General features: G+C 38.7%; 1 protein-coding gene across 1 annotated transcript in view; it reads right to left on the bottom strand.

Moving 5' to 3' along the window:
- C7 (complement C7) overlaps window positions 1-14,530 on the bottom strand; it is a 56,818-nt gene extending 42,288 nt beyond the window's left edge. Inside the window, exons 1-4 of the mRNA XM_003792955.3 lie at window positions 14,300-14,530; window positions 7,528-7,583; window positions 5,022-5,097; window positions 730-871 (exon numbers count right to left, since the gene is read on the bottom strand). Of these exons, the coding sequence (XP_003793003.1) occupies window positions 730-871; window positions 5,022-5,097; window positions 7,528-7,583; window positions 14,300-14,305 (280 nt within the window). The 5' untranslated portion in view covers window positions 14,306-14,530. The remainder of the gene's footprint in view (window positions 1-729; window positions 872-5,021; window positions 5,098-7,527; window positions 7,584-14,299) is intronic.
- Between the last annotated feature and the right edge of the window lie 13,386 nt (window positions 14,531-27,916).

The raw sequence follows: 27,916 nt of genomic DNA, 5'->3' as shown, positions 1-27,916 counted from the left end.
GGGCCAGTTTTGAACCAGCCGCCTCCAGTATATGGGGCCAGCGCCCTACTCCTTTTGAGCCACAGGTGCCACCCATGAATATTGCTCTTTGATTAGCTAGAGTTACATTTCTTAATTAGGGCAGCAACATTGTTTTTGCCTAATCTCAACATATATACCAGACTCAGTCTGCATCTTCACCAAAAATGCACTATTAAGAACTATTGGCTCAGCTCCTGTAGCTCAGTGAGTAGGGCACTGGCCACATATACAGGCTGGCCTGCCGAACAACAAGGACAGCTGTAACCAAAAAGTAGCCAGGCACTGTGGCAGGCACCTGTTCTCCCAGCTACTTGGGAGGCTGAGGCAAGAGAATCATTTAAGCCCACGAGTTAGAGGTTGCTGTGAGCTACGATGCCACAGCACTCTACCAAGGGTGACATAATGAGACTCTCTCTCTCAAAAAAAAAAAAGAACTATTAGGGTCTGTCAATAGTCAGAGTTCTACTATTCAAAGAACTAAAGAGTATTCTCACCTTTCTTACCAGAGGTCTCCCCTTGCATTTGAAAGAATGATAGGTGAATGTGTCATTAATATACCAACAAAAATCCTGCTGAGATTTGGGTAAAATTAATTTATAGGCCAATATAAATTTAGCAAAATTCAACAAGTGTATGTTGAGCATATTGAACAAATAGAATCCAAATTTACAGTCTGCATGCTGGACTATAAAAAACAAATTATTATACCTGAGAAACACCTGAACCGTTCTCCACACCCCTCCTCCGCTGGACATCCTCTCGTAGGTTCACAGGACTGTGTTTCAAAAGCACTTCCAGGGCAAGGCCGGCCTCCGTACTGCCCATACACTGAGACTGACCGCCTGCGAGTCTAAACACAAGGCAGGTGGTGATTTTTTTTTTAACATATCTCCAGTTTTCTTTATCTGACCAATAAAATGTGAGAGAAATTAATACAATTAGAGAAACCATGTCTGGGAAATTGTTTGGGGATTCTACAGAAGTAAAACCTCAAAATCAACAATGCTCACAGACCCACTTGCCTTTGAGTTCAGTGTCACTTGGATTATTATTTATAAGGAGCTTCCAGTTAAGTATTTATTTTCAGCGTTCAATGCAAAAAATATTTTTTTTTAGTGAGTCTAAGAAAGTAACCTGCAAGAGGCACACTTAGCTGGGCAGACACATGAGCAAATAGAATACAACATAGAATTAGTGTTTTTGCCAGCGCTGTGTACCAAGAGCTAATTAGGACAGGAGAACTGAATTGGGCAGGAGAGAGGGTATGTGTCCTGGAAAGGGGTGTTAAGATGAAGCAGAGTTAGGGTAACCTTTAGAAAAGTGGTGGCAATTGAGGTGAGCTGAACCTTCATTCTTTTTCAGGAAGAAAGGCAAATAAAAACAATTGAGAGAGAAATACATAATATGGAGGTCAAATTTACAAAACAGTAGCCTAAAAGCAAAGTTACGGTGGAATTTTAATAGACAATACAAACCATTGACCTCTGAAGTGAAAAATACTCAAAAAGCAAGGATCTTGGGGAAAAAGAACAGTACAGAAAAATCGTGGAAATCATCACACTAAATAAGAAACTTATAATTAATTTATAAGTTTATTTAATCTTCATTCAGTATGAAGCCACATATATAAAGTCTGAACAAAAAGAAATACCTATAAAATCATTTTCCTCCCCACTGGCAATCAAAGGAGCATCCTCTAGGTGCATGAAGACAGGATAGGAACTTTTTTTTTTTTTAGACAGAGTCTCAAGCTGTCACCCTGGGTAGAGTGTGGTGCTGTCATAGCTCACAGCAACCTCAAACTCTTGGGCTTAAGCAATTCTCTTGACTCAGCCTCCCAAGGAGCTGGGACTACAGGTGCCAGCCACAATGCCCGACTATTTTTTGGTTGTAGCTGTCATTGTTGTTTGGCTGGCCCGGGCAGGATTTGAACCCACCAGCTCTGATGTATGTGGCTGGCACCCTTGCTGACTGAGATACAGGTGCCAAGCCTGGACAACATTTTTTATGCAAACAATGTGATCTCAGCTTTGGAATCTCAGAAAAGAACACATTGATAAGCTACAGACAAGAGCTGTTTTCATCAACTAAAAATGTATTAAGAAATTTTACTGGGGTCCGTGCACTCTGATTCGTCTGTAGCTCTTCTGCTGAGACACAATCAAAGGCACCAGAGTCAGGCTCCAGCTGATCCCAGTCTGCCCAGAGTTCAAACTCTCATTGTGACCCCTCATCCCAAGGAACCTACAAGATCATTTTCCTCCCCACTGGCAATCAAAGGGCACGTACTAGGTTCCTTCTATTGTCATCTCTTCTCCATTTTAATTAAAACAAACCTGGTCTGAGTTTCCTAATGATTTAAACCTTGAGCAAAAATCAACAGAGAAGAGTCAGTGTACGCATCAATGTTAAATTTATTCATTCATCCTAAGTTGGGTTAGGAGTGGGGATGCCTTGGGAGAAGGGGTCACAGTGATATAATTTGAACAATGGGCAGCCTTGGCATCAGCTGGAGTCTGACTTTGGTGCCTTTGATGTGGCTACGCAGAGGAGCCACAGAGGAATGTGAGTGGGGAAATGGAACTCAGTAAAGTTCCTTAATATGTTTTTCATTTTGGTTTTTACTTAATGAAGTGTGTGTAGCTTGTCGATGTGTTCTTTCCTGAGGTTCCAAAGCATAGATCATGTTGTTTGGGTAAGGAATGTCCTCCTAGCTGGGCATACTAACTTACACCTCTAATCTTAGCACTTTGGGAGGCTGAAGCAGGTGTATTGCTCAAGCTCAGGAATTCGAAAACAGCCTGAGCAAGAGCAAGACCTTGTCTCTACTAAAAAGAAAAAAATGTAGCCAGGCATTATGGCATGGGTATTTGGGGAGCTGATGCAAGAGAATCACTTGAGCCCAAGAATTTAAGGTTGCTGTGAGTTACGATGATGCCACAGCACTCTCCACAGGGCAACAGAGTGAGACTCTGTCTCAAAAAAAAAGAAAGAAAGAAAGAAAAAGGAATGTCCTCCCTCTCCACATCACCAGGGTGCCCTTCATGGCTGCCCACTCTCAGCAGTCTCATTCTCACTGGCCAAATTCCGATCTTATGACCCTTTTTCATTTTCACTTGTCTCTTTCAAAATGAAAAGTTTGTTTTTATAACCTAGAGATATAGCCTTTGCATAATGATCTCCACTCTATGAAAAAAATTGCTTATATGAAAAATATTCATCTACTTCTACTTAGTGTTCTTTCTTGTTTCTAAATTATAAAAATGTTTTCTATATTTGGTGTTTCTTTGACTTTTCCTTTGTTATTCACATACCTATTTGTCTGTAATCAGAGTTGTCATCTATTAAATTTGCTAGAAGACAAATTCTTCATTTGTGTGACTTGTTACAAAATACCTTTCATGTAAGTACTAAATAAACGCTTGAAGAAAATGACAATAATAGTGATGCTTAATGCTTCAAAACAGAAATTATCTTTCTATTTTAATGCTTATTTTAATATTTTAACAATTAAAAATGATTTTTAAGTACTTGAACATATTTTTATCCAAACTGAACTGCTTTAAAAATATTTAACTATTCAAGTGTGTAGAACCTTTAAAACACATACTTCAATTTATCCTCAGAAACCGATGGCAAAAGAGGACTACATACAAAATGTACATTAAAATTTTATTTTTACTAGCAAAAAATGGAAACAACTTAATATCAAACAGTAAAAAAGTGGGTAGATAAGATAGGTATATGTATATAATGGAACGCAATAGGCTGTTATAAGTAATTATGCTGATAGTACACTGTTAGGTTAAAATAGTAAAATATAAAACTGTGATCAAATAATCTTATTTTTAAAAATTATAAGCACAGGGGTGGTGCCTGTGGCTCAAGGGAGTAGAGCACCAGCCCCATATGCCAGAGGTGGCAGGTTCAAACACAGCCCCGGCCAAAACTGCAAAAAAAAAAAAAAAATTATAAGCACATAGAAAATAAGCTGAAAATATATGTATTTGTTTCTCCTAAATGATAAAGTATTTTAATCAATGAACATAGTATAGTAAAGAAAAAAACCCTGGGCGGCACCTGTGGCTCAGAGGAGTAGGGTGCCAGCCCCATATGCCGGAGGTGGCAGGATCAAACCCAGCCCCAGCCACAAACTGCAAAAAAAAAAAAAAAAAAGACATTTTTAGAAGTACTCTATAATATATAGGTCAAGTCTAGCATTTATTTGTATTAATTAAGAATTTAAGGCTCAGCTCCCGTAGCTCAGTGAGTAGGACACCAACCATATACACCAAAGTTGGTAGGTTTGAGCCTGGCCTGGGCCTGCTAAACAACAATGACAACTCCAACCAAAAAATAGCCAGGCATTGTGGCGGGTGCCTGTAGGCCCAACTACTAGGGAGGCTGAGGCAAGAGAATCACTTAAACCCAAGATTTTGAGGTTGCTGTGAGTTGTGACGCCACAGCACTCTACTGAGGGTAACATGATGAGACTCTGTCTCAAAAAAAAAAAAAAGAATTAAACTTTAAAATATTGTAAAAATAAAATTATTTTTCAAACCATTTTGTGAAGAAAAACCAAGCAATCATTTTGCTATTTTGTTAACAAAATGATTGAAATGAGAAGAAAAGTAGATATGAAACAAATTAGTGAATTTGTGAATATGAAACAAATTTTAAATTATCTACAAAGCTCATTTCATGTTATTTCTGTTCTTCTAATAGTTAAAGAGTTAGTGAATTGCCCTTAACTTGTAGCCTATGTATACATAGTTCTAGCTCTACAGCAAGATCTAGAAAAGTCTTTCATGAAAATGAATGTGGAAATTACTTTATTACAATATTGATTATTAAGCAAATCGTATTTTTCTCCCATCAAAGTTACTAACACATTTCAAGAATCATTAACTAGTGAACATTCAAAAATTAATACCATTTTAGCCATACCTATGCTATTTCTGCAAATACATGATCAAATACAAAGTTTTGTTGGGTCCTACCTGAGTCTTGGTACAGCCATTGCATTCTGACCAAGGGGCATAGGAGTCCCACTGACAATTGACCGGAGAGGTAGCACTGTTCCATCATAAATCAGGAAGAAATATGGTGGGAGGAAAAAAGAATGGTGAAAATAGTCAAAGATTGTAAAAAAAACTACTTGAATATTTTTTTTCTTAAGAGATACTAAAAGTATCCCAAAATATATAAAAATGATAGGTAGAGAGCCACCTTTTAGAAGTTAACATTATTTTTTTAAAAGAAATTAACATTATTAAGCATGCATCATGTACCAGGTACTATTAAAACACTAAACTTGTAGAAATAATAAGAGAGAAAGATAGATCATTAACTACTGATAGAAAGGCAGAGACACAGACGTCTAAACAAATAATAATAATACAATATATCTACTTTGATAAAATTCATAACAGGAATGTGTGCAGGATAAAGTGTTATGGAAATAGAAATAAGGAAGCGTTCAGAGTTGCAAGGGTGAGGACATATAGGTGGATGGTCTGCCCTCTCTTGTAGGGATTCTGGATGATGAATTGAACAGTTACCCAGAAACTGAGAGACAAGAAGCTCTATAAGACCCTAAGAGAAGTAGGAATGCATTTAATTGTCCCCCTGTTCATCAGGCCACTTCTCAAGCACACACTCAAGTGGGGCAATTTGAGATTAAACAGTCCCACTCAAATAAAATACATACTGTCAGCATCTATTTGAGTGAGATGGAAAGAAAGAGAAGAGGAAGGGAGGGAGGGAAGAAAGGAGGAAGGAAAGGAGCGAGAAGGGAGGGAAAGAAGGAAAGAAAGAAATGTGGAAATGACAAGTTGACTCTGACTCAATGTTCAACTGTGGCCAAGTCACATGGAGGAGGTCACATGGTTAATTTTAAGAGATTAAAGAATCCTTGCCTAAAACAAAACAACTTTCTACAAGGAATAGAGGAACCAAGACTCTTGATTTCTGGATTCTCAGCACAGCTGTGGGCTGGGAGTCGTCAAGTCAAGATGATTCTTGCATATCTTAAGACTGTCAGGTTACTCTGAAAGTAATGAATCCCATTCAGAGTGCGTCCTCTGCTTTTGTAGAAATGACCATGATAAATTGCTTTTATTTATTTATTTATTTATTTATTTTGAGACAGAGTCTCACTTTGTCATCCTCTGTAGAATGCTGTGGCATCAGCTCACAGCAAACTCAAACTCCTGGGCTTAAGTGATTCTCTTGCCTCAGCCTCCCAAGTAGCTGGGACTACAGGCGCTCACCACAAGGCCTGGCTATTTTTTTGTTGCAGTTGTCATTGTTTAGCTGGTCCAGGCCTGGCTCGAACCTGCCAGCCTCGGTACATGTGGCTGGTGCCGTAACCACTGTGCTACAGGCGCCGAGCCTGATAAATTGTTTTCATATGCCACCAGTGATCCAAATACCTGAGTATTTTTGACCCTTGGATAATCTATGTCTACTGTTCTTTGTGTAGTTTGTGTCCCAGAGAAAAACAGAAGCACTGCATAAACACTGAGGCTTAGGAGAGGAAGCTTGCTTGGCTTTCCCTCCCCTGCGTTCCCACAACACCCTGAGCAGCCTCTCTCAGAGACCTGAGTGCATTTGTATTGAACTATCTCAAGATGTGAATCACCAGGCAGACTCCTGGGGTCATCCTGCTGTCCTTGGTATTCCTGGTAGCTCGCACACCCTTGACACGTATTCTGATAGTTCCATAAAGTGAACTGACCTGGCTCTGCCTATCAGTCTGACCATGAAAGCACAGTAAGGTTATGGGTAAATGATGCTGGATTTTTTTTTTTCCAGGCCTCAAGGGCCAGTAAAACTATTTTCTTTAAAACTCTCAACCTTTAAAATCTAGAGAATGGGCTCAGCGCCCGTAGCACAGTGGTTACGGAACCAGCTACATACACCCAGGCGGGTTCAAACCCAGCCCAGGCCAGCTAAATAACAATGACAACTGCAACAAAAAATAGCTGGGTGTTGTGGCGGGTGCCTATAGTTCCAGCTACTTGGCGCTGAGGCAAGAGAATTGCTTAAGCCCAGGAGCTTGAGGTTGCTGTGAGCTGTGATGCGACAGCACTCTACTGAGGGCAACATAGTAAGACTCTGTCTCAAAAATAAATAAATAAATAAAAATAAAATCTAGAGAATGCTTTACAAGGATTACATTTAAAGCTCAAATAGTGCTCTAAGATGTATAACTCTGTCATGATTCTCTGAATTACAGGCAAAACTATGGTACTGGGACAAAATCCTTGAGATATTTTTAGTCTTCAAGTTTCTTCCTTACAAGGAAAAAAAGGAGTCAAATAATAATAATAATAAAACACACCTTTGTTATCATTGACTTTTCTAAAAATAAGAAGAGAGAAAACGTGTTGGAGGGATAAACTCACTCAAGCTGCATTGAAAAAATCTGACCATACTAAAAAGATTTTTAAAAATCAAAAAATAATCATAACCATTTCCACACATAGTCAAAAAAATTCTCACCTTGAAAGCATTTGATAGTCTCCCATAAATCCCACCAAAACGAATAAGGTTATTGCCTAGAAAAGATAAACAATAAAGAGCATTATTTTATCTTTTTTTTTTTTAGAGAGACAGAGCCTTGCTTTATAGCCTAGGCTGGAGTGTAGTAGCACAATCATATCACTGCTGCCTGAACTCCTAGGCTCAAGTATTCCTCTTGCCTCAGCTTCCTGAGTAGCTGGGACTTAAGGTACATGCCACTATGCCTGGCTAATTATTTATTTTTTGTAGAGATAGGGCCTCCCTTTGTTGCTCAGGCTGGTCTTGAACTCCTGGCCTCAAGTGATTCTCCTGCCTCAGCTTCTCGAAATACTGGAACTACAGGCATTGATCCACCATGCTTGGTCTTGCATTTCTTTATTATAATTATAAAATGGCAATTTATAATTGTATAAATTTATGTTGTTGTAAGTGATATTATGATTTATGAATACAATGTAAATAATTAAATTAAGCTAGTTAACATATCCCTCACCTCAATTATTTATATTTTTTGTGGTGAGGAAATTTGAAATTTAGTATTTTAGCAATTATGAGGTGTAGTTAATTCTACATTCTACCAATAGAACTCAAAAACAGAACAAAACTTATTTCTCCTAGTGGAGATTTTGAACCCTTTCTCTCCATTCCCCCCACTCCCAGCCTCTGTAATAACCATTCTAATCTTTGCTTCTGTGAGCCTGATGGTTTTAGATTCCACAGACAGGTGACAACACTCAGTATTTGTCTTTTTGTGTCTGGTTTAATTCATTTACCATAGTATTCTCCACCCCATCCATGTTGTCATAAATGACAGAATTTCCTCCTTTCGTAAGGCCGAACAGTGTTCTACTGTGTATAAATACCACATTTTCTTTATCTAGTCATGTGCTGATGGACATACAGGTTGATTCCATAACTTGGTGACCTAGAATAGTGCTGCAATAAACATGGGAATGTAGGTGTCTGTTCAACAAACTGACTGCAAATCTTTTGAGGAAATATCCCAAAATGGGATTGCTAGATCACATGGTAATTCTATTTTTAGGTTTTTTTTGAGGAAACTGTACAGTTTCTATAATAGTTATAGTAGTTTACGTTCCCACCAACAGTGTATGAGGGTTCCATTTTCTCCACATCCACATTGACATCGACATTTGTTACCTTTCCTCTTTTTGATGATAGCCATTCTGACAGGTATGAGATAATTGTAATTTGTATTTCCCTAATGATTAGCAGCATTGAGCACTTTTAATATATCAGCTAGTCATTTGTATGTCTTCTCTTGAAAAATGTCCATATAGGTCCCTTGCCCATTGTTTAACTGGGTTTTTTGTTTTCTTGTCATTGAATTCTTCACACTCCTTGTCTATTTTGGATGTTAACCCCTTATCAAATATATGGCTTACAAACATTTTCTCCCAATCTGTAGTCTCTGCAGAGTTTCTTGTTCCTTTTGCTGTGCAGAAGCTTTTTAGTTTGTTGTAAACTATCTAACCAGGCCAATGTCAGGTAATTTTTCCCTTAGGTTTTCTTGAAGTAGTTTTACTATTTCTATTCTGGTCTTGAGTTTATGTCTTTAATTCATTTTGAATTGCATTTTGTAGATTGTGTGAGAAAAGGGTCCAATTTTATCCTTCTGTATGTGAATATCCATTTGTCCCAACACCATTTATTAAAGGGATTATCCTTTTCCCATTGTGTCTTGGCACCTTTGCCGAAAATCAACTGACCACCCATGTATGGGTTCGTTTCTCGACCCTTTATTCTATTGCATTGGTCAACGTGACTATTTTATTTTTTTGCTAGTATCACATCATTTTAAGTACTGGTTTGGTTTTACTTTTTTTCTTTTTTTTTTTTTCTTTTTATTGAGACAGTTTCACTTTGTCACCCTGGGTAGAGTCCTGTAGCATCATAGCTCACAGCAACCTCAAACTCTTGGGTCAAGCAATCCTCTTGTCTCAGCTTCCTGAGTAGCTGAGATTACAGGCTCCTGACACTATGCCTGGCTAGTTTTTCTATTTTTAGTACAGAGAGGATCTTGCTTAGCTCAGGCTTGTCTCAAACCCCTGAGCTCAGGCAATCCACCTGCCTGGGCCTCCCAGAGTACTAGGATTATGAGACTGAGCCACTGTGCCTGGCCTAATTACTACATTTTTTTTTAATTAAAGTATGATATAATTCTGTTGACCCCTATCTCCTCCTGTTCATTTCTATAAAGACAAAGAGAGGTTAGGTAATGCCACAGACAAACAAATTGAAAATACTCAGTATAATTAAATGACCTCAAGCATTTCCTTAGGGTCCTAGCACCTTTAATCCCTTTCTCCACTCCCTTCTCTCTAACATCACCACCCAGAAAGACATCGCTGGAGAGAAAGCCTGAGGACAAAATAGTAGTTGTGCTAATGGCTGAGGAGTGGAAAGAGAAAATGAGTTTTGTAAATGAGCATCAAAGGTGGAGGTGCAGCCGTGAGCAGGGCTGGTGACTCTCATTACAATCCTTAGGACTGTGGGTGGTTTCTTCAGTGTTTGAAACACTCCTGGGGTCTTTTATAATCATCTTTACATGATAGCACAAGCCTCAATACTGAGGATCTGAGAGGTCACAAATTGTATGTAAAATGTGATTATATTTTGTTTGAAGAAATCAAATGTGTATTGAAAAACAAATCTAGAAAGAAATATAACAAAGAAGAGTAGTTTATTTCTGATTGTGAAAATATAGGTGATTTCTGTTATTTTTACTTACATGTTATTTCTACTTTGACAACTGAAGGAGAGGATACAATTCAAATCTTTACTGATGATCCTCTCAGATTATCAAGTATATGCAATTTATAATCAGTATAAAAGACCTTAAACTAACCCCGATTTTAATGGGCCAGTATTTTCTCTGCTCCCTGAGCTCCCCAAACCTCTTTTCCCTTAATGTACCTATGTGTCTTCTCAACATTTCCTTCCAGATCCTTCTACTAACCTTCTTAGATCACTCATCTCTTATTAAGTGTTTTCCTTTTAGGGGTAAAATTCTAGTTGCCTACTTCTGGCTTTTGTAGTTCTACAAATCTTCAAACCTATTATCCTAATTAGCATATACAGAGAGATGGAAAGGTACCAAGAAGCTGGAAAAGAATGAACAATGGTGAGGGAAAGCTATGAATGAATCCTTTCTGATTTTAACAAATATGTGAGGTACATAATTTTTAGGATTTTCTTATTTTAAATTATAATCTAAGTGGGGGGGATTTTGTTTGTTTTGTTTTGTTTTTTACTTTTACTTTTTTTCTTTTTTTTTTTTTTGGCAGTTTTTGGCCAGTGCTGGGTTTGAACCCACCACCTCTGGTATATGGAGCCAGCACCTTACTCCTTTGAGCCACAGGCACCATCCATTTTTTACCTTTTCAATAATGTGTCTCTCCTCCATGCTTTGTCAACTCCTTTTTTTCTGACCCTTGGAAAACTACCTCATAGCTTTATTAGGTACTCTTCAGCATTAACAAATAGTCGTGTTTTCACAAAAATTCTAGAACAATCTAACATTCAAACTTCAATATGCCATTCAATTTTAAATTTTTTTCCTACTCACAGTTTCTGGTGCTTATAATGGGAAGGGATGGGGTGCATTTCAAAACTCCCCAACTTAGGCTGGGAATGCACAGTGGCCTACAAGTGTAATCCTAACACTCTGGAAGGTCGACGTGGGAGGATCCCTTGTGAACAGCCTGAGCAAGAGTGAGACACCATCTCTACTGAAAACAGAAAAACTAGCTGGGAGTTGTGGTGGGTGCCTGTAGTCCCAGCTACCCAGAACACTGAGGCAGGAGGACTGCTTGGACCCAGGAGTCTGAGTTGCTGTGAGCTAGGCTGATGCCACTATACTCTAGCCTGGGCAACAGAGTGAGACTCTGTCACAAAAACAATAAGATTCCTCCAACTTAACTCCTCTTCCCTCATCTCCTCAAGCTGCCTCAGTCTCCTTCAACGTCAGAGCAGGAAGCAAGACAGGGGCAAAAGTGAAAAAGAACTTTGCTTAACTGATCCAGTTGGAGTCTGGCGATGGAAGACCAGGGTGATAGCACAGCCTCACAAGGTGTTTGAATGCTGATTATTTATGTCTCAAGAATCTTCATGGTTCTTTTGATGTCTCTCCACTGGGGATCAATAACTAATGTTCTCTGGAGCAAATGATTCACCCCTTTGTTCCTCACTTTTGATTCCACCAGAGCCTGCTTCCTGAGAGTGTTTTACAAACTGATGCTACTTGTTGGGGTTGCTTTATACTGCAGGCAGGCAGAGTTTCATGTAGAATCCCTGACAACTCAGGTCTGGCTCCCTTCCAAAGACCCACTCCGGGTCGGTGGGATGCCTTCACTCATCCTCAACCTGCCCAAGTCTGATTGTCCAGGCTGTAACAGACACAGCTCAGGTGATTTATTCTGCTAGAGGCAAACCTGTGCCTTTAAGTTTTCTCAAATATGCAAGAGCTCTCATTCTCTATATTCCCCATACTTCAAGGGACACAATCTCACATCATCTTGAGAATGAAGATGGCCTAAAATTTAGGGGTGTTGCATACTTAACTGTTCTTGGCCTTTGACTCTCACCCAAAATGGGCAGCAGAAAAAAAAATTATTTCTAACGTCCTGTCACATGTATTTTTAAAGAATTAACCAAATTTTGAAGGACATACAATTTATCATGGACATCTTGGCCACCACCTTCCCCATATGCATGCTATTTATTATAAGCATAAGTTCTGCTTATTCAAGGCCAGTTCTGTCCATGAGTTAAATAAGGTAAATATACTAATCAAAGCATATTTTGAAACTTTGCCATCTGGGCCCCTATAAAAAAAAAAACCATGTCTTTGAGAAAAGTATCTTATCAAATGGACAAGAGAGAACAATCACAAATGACGTGAGCCATCACATGAATGACAGATACAGACACACATCTGAACTGACTCTGGGAAAGAACTGCTTAGTTGAGAGGATAACATGTATTTGTACTGTGTCAAAGTAGCTGAGCTGAAATTACATTTTCCTGAATTCTCTTCTCTTTCTTCTCCTCAGTGAATGAGCATGAGCTCTACCTCCTCCTTCTAATATGTTCCAGCTACAAACCTGATTTGCAACATCACCGTCCCTGACCATATCGCAGCCCCCTCTGTGAACCACTCCCTAAGGTCACAGATCCACAGCTCAGCTCGGTCCCAGAAATGTGGAGCAAAGAGCTGGCCCGCAGCAAGCTAAGAAGGAAGCCCTTTGGTTCTGAAGTCCTTCTCAAACCCTCACCCAAGTTATCTCCTGTCTAAGGGACAGAGAGGACCAAACAGAATTCTAGCACCACCTCTCTAAATATAGTTCACATGGGTGATGGCAGTGGTGGGGAAAAAAATGTTCTCCCCTTTAAAATGTTGGACATGGAAACTATTTCTAGTATCTTCACAGCCCAGAGCTTTCCCAAATGTTCCTTCTTTGAAGTGTATCAGAACTACTGCAAATTATGAATATCTACTTTCAAAAACATGTAGGAACTCTGCATGCTACTTGGAGTAAAACTGTTGCTTTATTTGTTGTTATTCTGTCAAGCAATTAAAGAATAAAAGTATATTAATTATCACAGCAGTAGGATGCTGTAATAATCAAGGATTAAACACAATCTTAAACACAAAACAATTATTAAGATGTCTCATAAGAAAATAAGTAAGAAAACTGATTGGCGGTTAATATGAATATTAGGAGAAAACATGTTAGCTAGATGACTTCAGGAAGAAATCATGTTCTTTTTTAGCTAACAAAGGTTCTCAAATTTTAAATAAAAATACAAGCTAGAGAAATAAAGATTATAGTTCTGACTCTGCAAGGTTACCTGTGTTCCAGCATAACATTAAGCAAATCAACTTTGTGATTTGTGCTTAACTTTTAATTCCTTAATTCCACATAAGGCATGGGGTAATCAAGACCGGTATCTCACTTCTCCTCCGTTCCCATTGGTCAGTGAGCACAAATTAGTACTGCAAATAGTTAGAACCGGGACCACAGAAGCAATCCAGCAGCTGGCAGGACTGCAAAATTACTGTAAGGTAGCATTTTTAAAATGTAAATGCCAAAACTTATGATAAATAAGATTGTAATAGCTATTTCAACTTATTTTTGCATCTTGGAAATTCAGTCTCTGGTAGTAATTTCTGTCTTCGGTTGAAGAGTACTTTTTGTTTTTTAAAATTTGGCCATTTTGCATTGAGCTAACACTTCTATTTGGTAAACCTTCAGTTTCATTCTAGCTACTGATATCTTCTACTCTCACAATCCTGACCCTTTCCTTAAGGATTCCAAATTCTAAATTCCCAAGTCTGCAAATTCACTTTTCTGTTAACTGTGAAATAAGTCAAATTACAAGGCCTCATTGTCTGACTTCAAATCAGAGCAAACAAAAACACCGGGGAGGAGATATTTCCCTAAGGAAAGACAATAGTACTATTGTTTATTTTTATGCCTTTCTGAGAACTTTCATAAACTAACTCCTGATTCCCCATCTGCTGAACCTATAATTTAACTGAAACGAAAAAGGAATTCATTTTGGTTGAACTATTAAATATATTTAAATAAGGATCTTTTTAAGTTATTCTCAGATCTTTTGCTGTCTTTGTTTCCTTAGAGACTTTTCCCTGTTTGATTCTTTGGGTTAAGCATCGCCCCTTTTTGAGATAGCTTCATTTATAAAAGTAATGAAATCATTATCTTACCTTCATGTTTGGGAAAACATTCAGGGGAAAAAGAGGGGGAAAATACCCTCCTGAAGGGCCGGGTAAGTTCTCAACAGCAGGAAGAGTCCAGCAGGCTGCCTCCCTCTCTCACTTTCCCTGCTCGGGATTATTTTGGCACTCTTATATAGAGCTCTTAGTCCCAAGACTTAGGTCCTACACCCACTGAATTCTCCAGGGACACAAAGAACTTGACCCCTGTACTTAATCTGTGCCTTGAAGCCAGATGCATCTTATCCATTACACAGGCCTAAACTACCGCCAGCTGGGACTGCTTGGAAGCGACAGCTATGTTTCTCAGAAAAATATCTGTAAATCAGGAAAGACAGGAAATATCTTAGTTCAATGTTTAAGTGATTTTCAACCAAAAAAGACTCTGCATAAGGCAAGGGATAAGCCTCCTTCCTATTTCAATCTACTAAAGTAAGCTGATGTTTTCATGATTTTCTTAAAGGGTGTTATACAGCAGACTTTGAGATTAAACACTGGTGGAAGAAGAGAGCTAAATACAGGTCATGCACTCAAAATGGAAATGGAAAAAAAATGTAAATGGTATCTTCTGGAGTAGAATGTTCTTCAAACAAACTACAGCATAACACAACCCAATATCCATCCCTCCGTGCTTACCTTTCACAGAATAATCACAAAGAGAATCGCTTTTCGCAGACATGTTGGAGGTCCTTACTAATTTTCTCAAGAACTTCCCTGAATCCTTTGATTTTCAGATCACGCTGATGGGAAAGCTTTTCGTGATTTGTTTAGTATTCATTTTCTCTTCTTCACATGCGGCCTCGTCTTACCCTGCCAGACCTTCATTTGCCCATCGCTTTGCGTTGGTGCTAGCAGTTCTCCAACATCGCCTTCTTACATTTCATGAAACGCTTAAGTTTTTACAAGACTTCAGATTTGTTATTGTTATTATACTACAGTCTTATTTGCATTGTTTGGCCAAATATACTGACACTAGCTTCTAGCATGTTAGGATAAACTAAGTGTTAAGTGAGAAAGGAAATCTGCAAGTAATCTTTTTATTTTATTTTTTATTTTTTTATTTTTTTTTTGAGACAGAGCCTCAAGCTGTCCCCCTGGGTAGAGTGCTCTGGCATCACAGCTCACAGCAACCTCCAACTCCTGGGCTCAAGCGAGTCTCCTGCCTCAGCCTCCCCAGTAGCTGGGACTACAGGCGCCCACCACAACGCCGGGCTATTTTTTGGTTGCAGCCGTCATTGTTGTTTAGCGGGCCTGGGCTGGATTTGAATCTGCCACCTTAGGTCTATATGGCTGGCACCTTAGCCACTTGAGCCACAGGCGCCGAACCATCTGCAAGTCTTATGAGTAAACATATCTAAACCACTTGAAAAGCAGGGACAACTTCTGCTCTGCCCTCAAAAATTAATGATGGTTTTCAGAGACAAAGCTTCCATATTTTTTATTCAAACAATTTTGGCATGGAAAAAATGACCCCTGACTCTTGAAAGAAATACGTTTTATTCAACTCCAATTGCATGAATCCCACCTGGCATAGACTCTTCTTAAGTACTCTATGTGCAATTCCACAGTCAACAGTGGCTTAGTTTGGGCTCCCCCTTCCCCAAGAAGATTCAAACACAAGAATTTAATCTCAAGTAGTTTTTTTCTCTTTTTTAGATTAATATGAGGGTACAATTAGGTTACATTATTTGTCTTTGTAAGATAAAGTCCAAGTTGTAGTTATGATCTGCACCCAGGAAGTGTGTTGTATACCCCTACATTGTACCCCTTAGGTGGGAACTTACTGAACTCCCCCCTACTGCTTTCCTAAATTTATTTATTTATTTATTTATTTGTTTATTTTCTGAGACAGTCACCCTTGGTAGAGCACCGTTGCTTCACAGCTCACAACAACTTCAAACTCTTGGACACAAGTGATTCTCTTGCCTTAGCCTCCCAAGTAGCTGGGACTACAGGTACCTGCCACAATGCCTGACTATTTTTTTTTTTTTTTGGTTGTAGTTGTCATTGGTGTTTGGCAGGCCTGGACTGGATTCGAACTCACCACCTCCAGTGTATGTGACTGGCACCCTAGCCACTGAACCATGGGTGCCGAGCTTATTTATTTATTTTATTTTGAGACAAAGTCTCATTATGTCACCCTCCATAGAGTGCCATGGCATCGCAGCTCACAGCAACCTCAAACTCTTGGGCTTAAGCAATTCCCAGGCCCTGTCTGGGTTCAAATCCACCAGCCCTAGTGCATGTGGCCAGCACCCTAACCACTGAGCTACGAGCGCCGAGCCCCTTTCCTGAATTTAATTGTTTTTCTTTCACATGAGTATGTAGTTGTTAATCTATCTATTTCAACTTAGCATGAGTACATGCGATGCTTGCTTTTCCATTCTTGAATGTTCTTCAAACATTCATTCATTTTTGTATTTACAAAGTAAATACAAAAGATCCAAAGTCTCACTTCTCCATCTCCAGCAGGGCTTTCTGGGATCACCACTCAAAACAGCATCTATATAACGATGGAGAAGTGAGTCTGGGAAGGGAAGGAAGGCAACAAAGGGTAAATCAGAAGAGGACTGTGAACAATGGGAGCTCAGTCCCGGGGAGGAGGTCTGGGAGACACTGCCCAGCATGGGTATTTATCCACAAACACTCTGTCCATCATTGGTGAAAGCAGCTTTTTGACCCATGGTTCTCTGGCATTTCCAACCTGCCCTGGCAAGCTGAGTATTTGTTGACATTTACCACGTAGAGCTGAGTGCTGGGGTGATATGTGTAGGGCACCAACAGTGTCTGCTGCAGTTGCTTTTCATTTATATGTACTTATGCCTGTTCACTCTAAACTCGATGTTGGCTAGGCATGTATAATGTGATAGGCTAAAGGCTTTGACAGATAGAAGCTTTAAGCTATATCCTTCATTATTTTCATTTCTTACATACTATAAAGTAATTTTAGTATGACCATATTAGCACATTCATAGAGTAGCCTTAACCTAGAGGATGATTCAGATCTATCTACAATAATTTAGACTTGAATTATTTGGCTCAAGCATCCCACAGATTATTCAACTCTAAAAGGTTTACTGAAACTTCCTTTCCACAAAGGCCTTGCACATTTCCATCTCCACATCTCTGATCTCACATGAGTGCTTCTTCTGTTTGGGATTTTAATAGAGGAGCCATTAGAACAAAGGCACTAAACATAGACGGGAGCTGTAGTGTGGGAATTTTGACTGGCAGCGTGAACTGTGTGGACTTTATTCAAGGTCACTGGGAACTCATCCACTGGAAGTTTTTAAGAAAGAATCAAAGCAATGTATTAGGCCGAGTGAAGCAATGGAAGAGGTAAGAGGTGAAGAGGGAAGCGTGGTTTGGAATTTATTTTAGTAGTTCAGACTGGACCAATCGAGGGCATCACTTAAGAAGGCATAGACATATAGATAATATGGTAAAAAGTAACACTAGGCACTTCCATTGGCCTTAGCTCCTTACTACACTTCTTTTGCCATAAAATGTGTATCCCTTGGTCAGAAGCATATTGTATGTTATAAAAAGGGGAGGGGGGTGCAGACGAATTCACAAAGCTTAGTAACTTAAAAGTGGTTTTAAGTCTGATTGACAAAGAGAATTGAAAGAATTTAAGAATAATTTAAGAGAGGAGAAAAACAAGAAGAAAGAGGAAGAGATGGTTTTGTTGAGGGACATTTTTACTTTGGGGAAAGCATACAAAATATAACTGAAGATGCGGATCCCTTGGGGCAGAGATAGGCTTCCCCTGTATCCCTTGGAGAGGGATGTAGGAAGAGCCCCGGGCATAAAGCCCCTAACTGACGTCATGGAAGTAGATGTCCATTTGCTTCTTGAAATTGATCACAATGAAAGATAAAACCACCAGATGTGCCCCTGTTCAGGAAGCAAGAAGGAGAAACACCAAAAAGGAAAGAATGAGGTTACAGAAGGAGGAAGAAAACCAAAATAAATCAGCATCAAGATAATTCAGGAGAACTTCAAGACCATCTAACAATGACAGATGCCATGTGCAGGTCAATGGGAATGATTATTAAGGGAAGACCATGTTTCTTTTTTTTTTTTTTGAGACAGAGCCTCAAGCTGTCCCCCTGGGTAGAGTGCCATGGCTTCACTGCTCACAGCAACCTTCAACTCCTGGGCTCAAGCGAGTCTCCTGTCTCAGCCTCCCAAGTAGCTGGGACCACAGGCGCCTGCTACAATGCCTGGCTATTTTTTGGTTGCAGCCATTATTGTTGTTTGGCCGGCCTGGGCTGGATTCGAACCCGCCACCTTAGGTGTATGTGGCTGGCGCCTTAGCCGCTTGAGCCACAGGCGCCAAGCCAAGACCATGTTTCTTGACAATTAGGACCTTGTTGACCCCCTTGGGGCAGTCTTCCAAATTATTTTCCACAGGACTCTAGTGCTGCAAGACACTTGAATAAAAATAAATTTTGTGACTAAACAAGTTTAACATGTTTATATGACAGAAAAGTGTTTTTCTACCTCTAAACTACTGAGAAACTGAGAATTTTGGCCTGATAATTCTCTGTGTTTTGGGGGGGAGGAATGCTGTCCCATGCACTGGAGTGTGTCCGGCACCATTCTTGGACTCTGCCACTAGCTAGATGCCAGCAGCATCTTCCTCAGTCGTGACAGCCAACAATGTCTCCAGAGACTGCCAAATGTCCTTTGTCTTTCCCTCCATTGAGAACTACTGTTACAGTATCTGCCCCCAGCAAAAGCCCGGCCTAGATCCACAAAGCATAGTACACAGCACATTGTAAATTAAATGTTCTAAAAGTTCCACACCAAGTAAAACTTTTTAAATTTTCCCAAGTTAATATGACCTGAGAACTTGTATTTTTTGAAAGGTTACAGGGCCAAAGATGAAAGATTATTCTGAGTCTTGAGACGAAAGGCAAACGGAGTCACAGGTTTGTGTGATTAAAATGCCTTTATTCCACCTGGGTACAGGTAGGGTGAGATCTCCAACCTGGAAGAAGTCCACACGTGGGCAATGGCGGATGGTGGTTTTAAAGGTCAGAAAGGAGGGGTCGGGACATTGCTTTTCCTGGTTTGGACATCTGCTAGAAGGGTGGGGGTTGGTCCGTTTACCTTTCCTAGGTGGGACATCCGGTGGGAAAGGGTAAAGGGTGTGGGTCCACCCTATTTGGGCAGGGTTGGACTCTTTGTTTTGTCGTTGTTGTTGTTGTTTGAGACAGAGCCTCAAGCTGTCTCCCTGGGTAGAGTGCCATGGCATCACAGCTCACAGCAACCTCCAACTCCTGGGTTTAAGCAATTCACTTGCCTTAGCCTTCCAAGTAGCTGGGAGTACAGGCACCCGCCACAAGGCCAGGCTATTTTTTGCTTGTAGTTGTCATTGGGCCTGGGTTGGATTTGAACCTGCCAGCTCTGGTGTATGTAGCTGGCTCCTTGGCCGCTTGAGCTACAGGCAGCGAGCCAACTCTATCATTTTTAATAACCCTCAAAACTAGTAAAGCGGCATAATTTGCCTGGTGAATGGTTTCTGAGCAAATGCTACTTAGGGGAAAAGCAGATTTCTGCCAACCTGGGGAAGAGTGACAAGGGCACAGCCATCTCCCCATCTCCTATGACACACCAGCTCTTCCCTATTTGCCCTCACCTCCCTTGACAGCACCTCAAAAACTGATGGCATCCCCAGACCCGAATGAATCAATTAGGCCACCAAAGATATCAGGAAGCAGTCTGGTCCACCACAGGGAGATATTTGAAAACATTTTAACAAAGCTATTTCATTTACTAGCCATTTCATTTTATTCTGATTGTTCCAACAGATTCAGCTGACTCTAGGGGTTTAAGAGGAACCAACTCACTGGGGAACAGTAAAAGCCTCTTTTCCTCTCTTGAATTTAGACTGGTAAGGTCAGAATGAACCAGCCCGGAGTTGGAGAGAAGAAGCAACAGCACCCCCTAGTGGCAGGATACTCCAGGCTCTTGAGCAAAAGAACAGCATTAGGATCTGGAGTTGAACAGCTCAGGAGGGAGGGAGACACAGTGTTATCTTCTTAGACTTCCACGCAAGTGCTTGTTAAGCTATTAAGTACTCCAGGTGGCATCTCTTTTGCCATTAAAGTATCACAGTGTGAACAGTTTGAGAATGGAAAATGGTTGCCAGGCAAAGCCTTATTCAAAGGAAGTTTTCAGCAAAATGACAATCGTTAAATGCTTTATCATTATGTCTATCAGGATGCTGCCATCTCTGCCTGTAGCACTGCATTAAACACCGTGATTTGTGCATTAACTTAAAGTGAGATCACGCGATTAATACTCTCTGTTGACATCAGTTCTTCATAAGAATATTGTTTAAGGTTTAAACAGATTAAGACATAGTTATCGTTTATGTGAATGATGTTTTTAAAACAAGAAGAAGAAGAAAAGAAATATTTACCAGGCTTCACACTTCCCTTCTGGACAGATGTCATTGCACTTTACAACACTGGACAAGCCTTTGCCCTGCTGGCCCTGCTGGCTGTAAATGCCAAGAATCAAATTACAATCAGGAGGCAGTAAGATGTTTTGTCATTCTGGTTTTTGATAGTGTCAGGCACAAGCTAAATTTAAGGAAAGGCTCAGATTTGTTTGGGTTTCAAAATGGCATCTGGGTTTTTCAGTTATCTGTAAGGCACATTATGGCAGGAGCCTGCAAGTACAAGATACATTTAATTTGGTTTAAATTTGAATTAAGTCAAATACCTCTGAAAAGGAAGACACAAAATGCAATGATTTCAGTGGTTCTGTAAGTACCTTATGTAAAGTCCTATAGAAGAAGGATATAAAAAGACAAGGTCATTCATTTGTTCTGCCCTGCAAACTTGCGGTGCTAAAACAGAAAGTTTTATTTCCAGACCAAGAGTTCAGCATGCAATAGCCCTAAAATAAAAATAAGCCACTTTCAGAAAATGTCAGATCACCCCATAATTTTAAGCTTTACCACTTTAAAATGTCTTTAAATATGTTTTAATATCAGATTCATCATTATCTATTTCATGGGGCAAGAAAAAAATAATGAATGGTAAAATGATATAAAATCCTGAATCCTATCACTTCTTCAAATGTTTGTGAAAAAATCTTGGAAACCAAGGAAGACCACTCACAAACACATAATTATCAATAGAAAAACTTCTCCCTAAGAGTAGAAATTTCCCTCAATGCAAAAAAGGTCCTAATCTATATTTCACTAGCACAAATACATGCTCTGCAAATAGATAGTCTAGGTTCAAATCTTGGGATAGCTGTTCAGACTTTCTGACCCCCTGTTTAACTAAAAAGTAGAAATAATATTATCTAACTCATGGAGTTATTATGTTAAATGAGGTAATCCAAGTAAAATAGTTAGCATAACAAGTTTAGTCCAATAAGCGTGAGCTGGCATAAAAAAATTACAAACATTATCAGTAGTGAACTGGTCAAATAATGATAATATACATATTAATTGTAATAATAGGCTCGGCGCCTGTAGCTCAAGTGGCTGGGGCGCCAGCCACGTACACCTGAGCTGGCGGGTTCGAGTCCAGCCCGGACCCGCCAAACAACAATGACGACTGCAACCAAAAAATACCCGGGCGTTGTGGCGGGCGCCTGTGGTCCCAGCTACTTGGAAGGCAGAGGCAGGAGACTCGCTTGAGCCCAGGAGTTGGAGATTGCTGTGAGCTGTGATGCCATGGTAATCTACCCAGGGGGACAGCTTGAGGCTCTGTCTCAAAAAAAAAAAAAAAAAAGGAATAATATGCAGCTAAAAAATACTGAAAAAGTTCTCTATGCACTGACATGAGAAGATCTACAATATATACTGTTAAAGAAGAAAGAAAGAGGGTGGTGTCTGTGGCTCAAAGGAGTAAGGTGCCAGCCCCATATGCTGAAGGTGGCGGGTTCAAACCCAGCCACAGCTAAAAACTGCAAAAAAAAAAAAAAAAAAGGAAAGAAAGATACATAAAAGTCTGACACTTTAGTGTTAAAGGAAGAAGTAAAATGAAAATATATATTTTGTTTGTATTTACATGAAGGAACTCTGGTAGGATATACAAGAAACCAGTAAAACTTGTCTGACTGGGGATACATGTGGGAAGGAGACTAGATGAGAAGATGGAAGCAGGATGGATGGAATAATAAATGGGACTAACACTTTTTGTATTATGCTATTTTATATTTCAACACATTAATGTATTGCCAGATCAAAAATGAAATTGAAATTTAAATCGAGCGGTGTCTGTGGCTCAATGAGTAAGGCGCTGGCCCCATATACCAAGGGTGGACCCAGCCAAACTGCAACAAAAAATAGCTGGGTGTTGTGGCAGGCACCTGTGGTCCCAGCTACTCAGAAGATTGAGGCAAGAGAATTGGCTAAGCCCAAGAGCTGGAGGTTGTTGTGAGCTACAATGTCACATAACTCTACAGAGGGCGACAAAGTGAGACTCTGTCTCTAAAAAAAAAAAATGAAATTTAAAATTGTTTAATTTTATTTTGTGATCTGTTATTACTTCCTAGTCCAACAGATTAAGTATCCAAATTATTTGTCCTTTGATTATTTGCTATTTGCTTGTTCATCTGCTGGTTTAAAGGAACAGTGACATACAGTAGGGATACACACACCTCTGACAGGATACTTACTGAAATGCTTCATGGCCAAAAGGATGGTCTGGAAGGTAGATACAGTGATTCATAACCTTTGCTTTATATATAAATATGTAAAGTATGTTTATATATCTAAAGAATTGCCTTGATGTTTCTGTGACCAAATTTCCAAATGCCTGCCCTTTCAAAGTGAGCGCACGAGTAAACATCACTGATCCTGCGTATTTAAATATAGAAGGAGATGTAATAAGTCTCTCAGATTCACAAAGTTTTGTTTTCCTCTTGCTTCTTCTTTAGCTTCTACTGGCATGGGCCTTTTTTTTCAAAGAAAATGTGGCTTGCCAAAGTACATCGGACAAATCCTCTCTCAAATTTTGAGTGTCCCATTTTTTGTCTGTATTGTCCTCTTAAGCCTCAATTTTCTTACAAAAAAAAGGATAATGAAATTTTCTGTATAAGGTTAATGTGATTCAAGATACACATATATAAAACGCATACTGCAGAATCCTAAACACATATAAGCTCCATACCCAGGAATAATAATTGAGTGTTTTTTATAAGCGTAAGTTAGTGTGAGCCAAAGAAATAATGTAGCAAAACAGTTTATCCAACAATATTTCTTTAATAATTCACAGTTTTACAGGATGACCATAAAGTGCCATGCTTTCTGAGAAGAAAATTAAATCAACTTGTAATTAAACACTCAGTCCAGGAGTCCAAAGGACCCCAGTTAATAACTATTGCCAGAGTGATTACAAACCTATATGACATTAGATTCTTATGGGTCTATGAAGATAGTCATTGTGTACCTGGGTCTATTTTAAAACTTATGTGATCTAAAGTAAGAATACACAAGCCTGTTAAAGAATCAAGCTACTTTTCTTTAGTTTAAAATTATATCAACTATCATTGTGATAGTGATGGTACAGCTCACACTAATTAGAAAGTACAGTTAACAGTTGTATATATTGTAACTTTGATTAAGCAAAAGGTAAAACCAATTATGTTAATAAAAGCTTTTATTGTCAAAATAATCTCTCAAAACTTTTGGTCCAATGTAGGTTGAGGAAGAGGATACCTCCTTTGTGAAAAAGTCAGGAAGAGCTTTCTAAAACATTTAGCACTTAATGTGGTCAATAGAGGATCGTGGCTTCCTCCTCTTTCATCAAGATAACAATGGGGATATCAAAATGGGAAGTAGACTTTCCAAACTGTCCAAACTCAGGAAGTAACCTCTCTGTGCACAGAGGAAATTCAGCATTAATTTTGGATTGTATAACATAGACCTATGAAACGAACATTCTTGGTGTCTTATCTAAAGGGTATCTAAAACTGCCATTAATTTCTCCTAGGATAGACCCTGTGTAGCCAAGGATAGACACAGACAGGAACGTAGATATAGATGATATCTGTCCACAGTAACACAGATACAGCCATCGATGAGGGTGTGAAGTGGTATCATTGTGGCTTTGATTTTTACTTCCCTAATGATTGATAATGCTGAGCGTCTCTTCATGTGCCCATTGGTCGTTTATTTGTATTTCTTCTTCAGAGAAATATCTATTAAAGTCCTTTGCCTGTTTCTTAATTGGTTTTTTCCTTTTTGTTGAATTATAAGAGTCCTTTATATGATCTGGACACTAGAACCTTATCAGATATGATTTGAAAATATAGGCATATCTCAGAGATCTTGTGGGTTTGCTTCCCGACCAACATAATAAAATGAATATCACAATAAAACAAGTCACACAAATGTTTAGGTTTCCCAGTGCATATAAAAGGTATATTTACACTGCACTGTAGTCTATGTAGTGTGCAATAGCATTGTCTACAAAAGAGGTACATGTCTTAATTTACAAATAATGTATTGCTAAGAGATGCTAATGAAGTGAGCCTGTGCTCTTCGAAAAACGTTGCTTATAGACCTACTCAATTCAGAGTTACCCACAAACCTTCAATTTGCAAAAAGATGCAATATTTAAGAAGTACAATAAAATGAAATAATAAAATGAAGAGTTTTTTTCCCATTCTATAGATTGTCCTTTCACTTTCTTGATAGTGTCTTCTGATGATAAGAGCTTGTGGGGTGGCACCTGTGGCTCACTGAGTAGGGAGCTGGCCCCATGTACCAAGGGTGGTGGGTTTGAACCAGGCCCCAGCCAAACTGCAACAAAAAATAGCCAAGCGATGTGGTGGATGCCTGTAGTTCTAGCTACTCGGGAGGCTGAGGCAAGAGGATCACCTAATCCTAAGAGTTGAAGGTTGCTGTGAGCTGTGATGCCACAGCACTCTACCAAGGTTGACAAAGTGAGACTCTGTCTCAAAAAAAAAAAAAGTTTGGGTGAACTTTTGAAGAATGAAAGTTTTTAATTGTGATTAAGCCCAATTTATCCAATTCTTTTTTGATATTATATCTAAGTATCTATTTCCAAATCCAAGGTTTAGTTATTTTTTTCAAAGAGTATCATAGCTCTTTTTAGGTCTTTCATCCATTTTGAGTTTATTTTGTATATGGTATAAAGTAGGAGTGCAACTTTATTCATTAGCATTTTTGAAGAGAATTTTCTTCACCCATTGAACGCTCTTGGCACCCTTTTGGCAATTGGATATAGATGTGTAGGTTATATCTGGACCCCCTATTCTGTTTATCTAAATGACTAGCCTTTTGAAATCAAGAAGTATGAGTCTTCTCACTTGTTCTTTTTTTTAAAGGTTGTCTTGGCTTTGGGGGGTCATTTGCAATTTCATGTGCATTTTAGCATCAGTTTTTCATGTCTGCCACAGACACCATTGAAATTTTCATAGAGATTTATTGAATCTTTAGCTTGCATTAGGTAGTATTACCATCCTGACAATAGTAAATTTTTCAATCTATGAACATAGTATGTCTTTCTATTTATTTAGGCCTCCTTTAATTTTTTCAACAATGTTTTAAAGTTTTTCACATTTAAGTTTGGGATTGTTTTATTTAAATGTGTTTGCAAGTATTTTATTCCTTTTAATTTTTTTTCAGGTTGTTTATTTCAAGAGCATAGAACTGAAATTAATTTTGACATATGGATCTTGTATCCCACAATCTCAATGAACTAGTTTATTAGCTCTAATAATATTTTCATGTGAATTTTTTATAAATTTATAAATAAAACCATGTTATCTGAAAATAGAAATAATTTTACTTCTTTCATTTCTTTTTTTTTTTTTGCTTAATCACCTTGGTCAGAACCTCCAACACAGTGTTAAATAGAAGTATAAAAAGGACTTCCTTGCCTTTTTCTTCATCTTAGGAGAAAAGCTTTCAGTTCTTCATCATTAAGTATGATTTTTAGATATGGGTTTGTCATAGATACCGTGTACTACGTTGAGAAAGTTCCCATCTACTATTTTGTTGAATGTTTGTCATAAGGGCCTATCGATTTTTTCAAAACTTTTCCCACATCTACTAAGATTATTATGTGCTTTTTGTTCTTTATGGTGAATCAATGTTCATGTTGAAACAACCTTACATTGCTAGGATAAATTCTTTCTTGGCCATGGTGTATAATCTTTATATGCTGTTAAATTTAGTTTTCTAGTATTTTCTTAAGAAATTCTGGGTCTATACTAATAAGAGATATTGGTTTATAGTTTTCTTGTATTATCTTTCTTTGGTTTTGGCATCAAGGCAAGGTAATACTGGTCTCTCAGAAAGAGTTGGAAACATGAGAAATATGTTCCCTCCCTTCTCTTTTTTGAAAGAGTTTGTAAAGGATAGGAAAGACTCCATCTCTGTCTCTTTCTTCTCCCATCCTTTTATTAGTAACCACTTGTTTTCATTTTGGGGTATCTTGTCAGTGTTGTTTTCATGCAAACATAAGAAAATAAAAATATATGTTTTTATTTGTCCTCTTACATATGGTTTACATATGCAAACTCCTTGTGTGTGTGTGTGTGTGTGTGTGTGTGTAGAAAAGTAGAGACAGAGAAACAAACATAGAGAAAGACAGATACATAGTTCACTACAAAAGGTTTCAGACAAATTGAGTTATAGTCCATTATTTCACTTTCAAGCAACACAGTCACAGCATCCTTTCTGATTCATCTGTGCAAGTTTCAACTTTCTGGACTTATCAGTGTTACTGGGGTGGGGTCTTCATTTGTTTCCATCTGTGCAGATTTTACATTTCTTGATTTGTACACATCTCAAAACTTTTGTAATTAGATAAAGTATGAAGCAGTCATAAGATTCATGTTTTCTTTTCAACTAAGCTATCCTTGGTATTTATCCCCATTCCAATCTCTTATTTATTTTTAGCATGCCAAGTCACATGTCAAAAACTAGCATGTCAAAATCAAAATCCTAGTTAAATATAGTTCACCTGTTCTCTGTCTGTACCCTACAATTAGTCTTACTTCAAATTCATGACCATAAACTTAAAGTGGCAATCACACTTTTGCCTAGTTCATTCAGTCATTTCCTATGATTATTTCACACTTTTCTTTTCTAAATCTCTTTCCACAAACTTACTTTCTGGTTGTATCCTACTTCACTGAGAAAACTGAACTGGGAGAGAGAGCTTCCACATACTCCCGCTGAACTAATGCATTCTTCCTGCTTTCTTCTTACAGTGGATTATGCCTTTATATTTCTAACTCAGTAGCTAGAAATTCTACCTCACATTTCTCTACAAGAGGCCATGAAGGGAAGGAAGATAACTTTGGGCTAATACTGAGTCTTTCTGATCTCTATAATCCCCAGGATACCTATCAGAACAAATTTGTTTGGAATAATTCCAGACAGGCATTCCAGGCAGGAAAGGAGCCTCTACCCCAACTCCTACCCCCTACAACTAAGGCACTGTCTGTTAGGCATGAAATGGACATAAAGATGGGTGAGATGGGTTCTACCAAGATTTTAGGTGACAGAAACAAACTTCCTGGTATGAGTTCTCCTTTATACATTTGGTAGAATTCAGAGGGAAAGCCATCCAGTCTAGGGCTATTTGTTATTGGGAG

This window comes from Otolemur garnettii, unplaced genomic scaffold (genome assembly GCF_000181295.1).
Source record: "Otolemur garnettii isolate 467f Iridium unplaced genomic scaffold, OtoGar3 scaffold00063, whole genome shotgun sequence".
NCBI classification, from domain to species: Eukaryota; Metazoa; Chordata; class Mammalia; order Primates; family Galagidae; genus Otolemur; species Otolemur garnettii.
The sequence above is the reverse complement of the archived record's forward strand: the minus strand, read 5'-3'. Positions and strand labels throughout refer to the sequence as shown.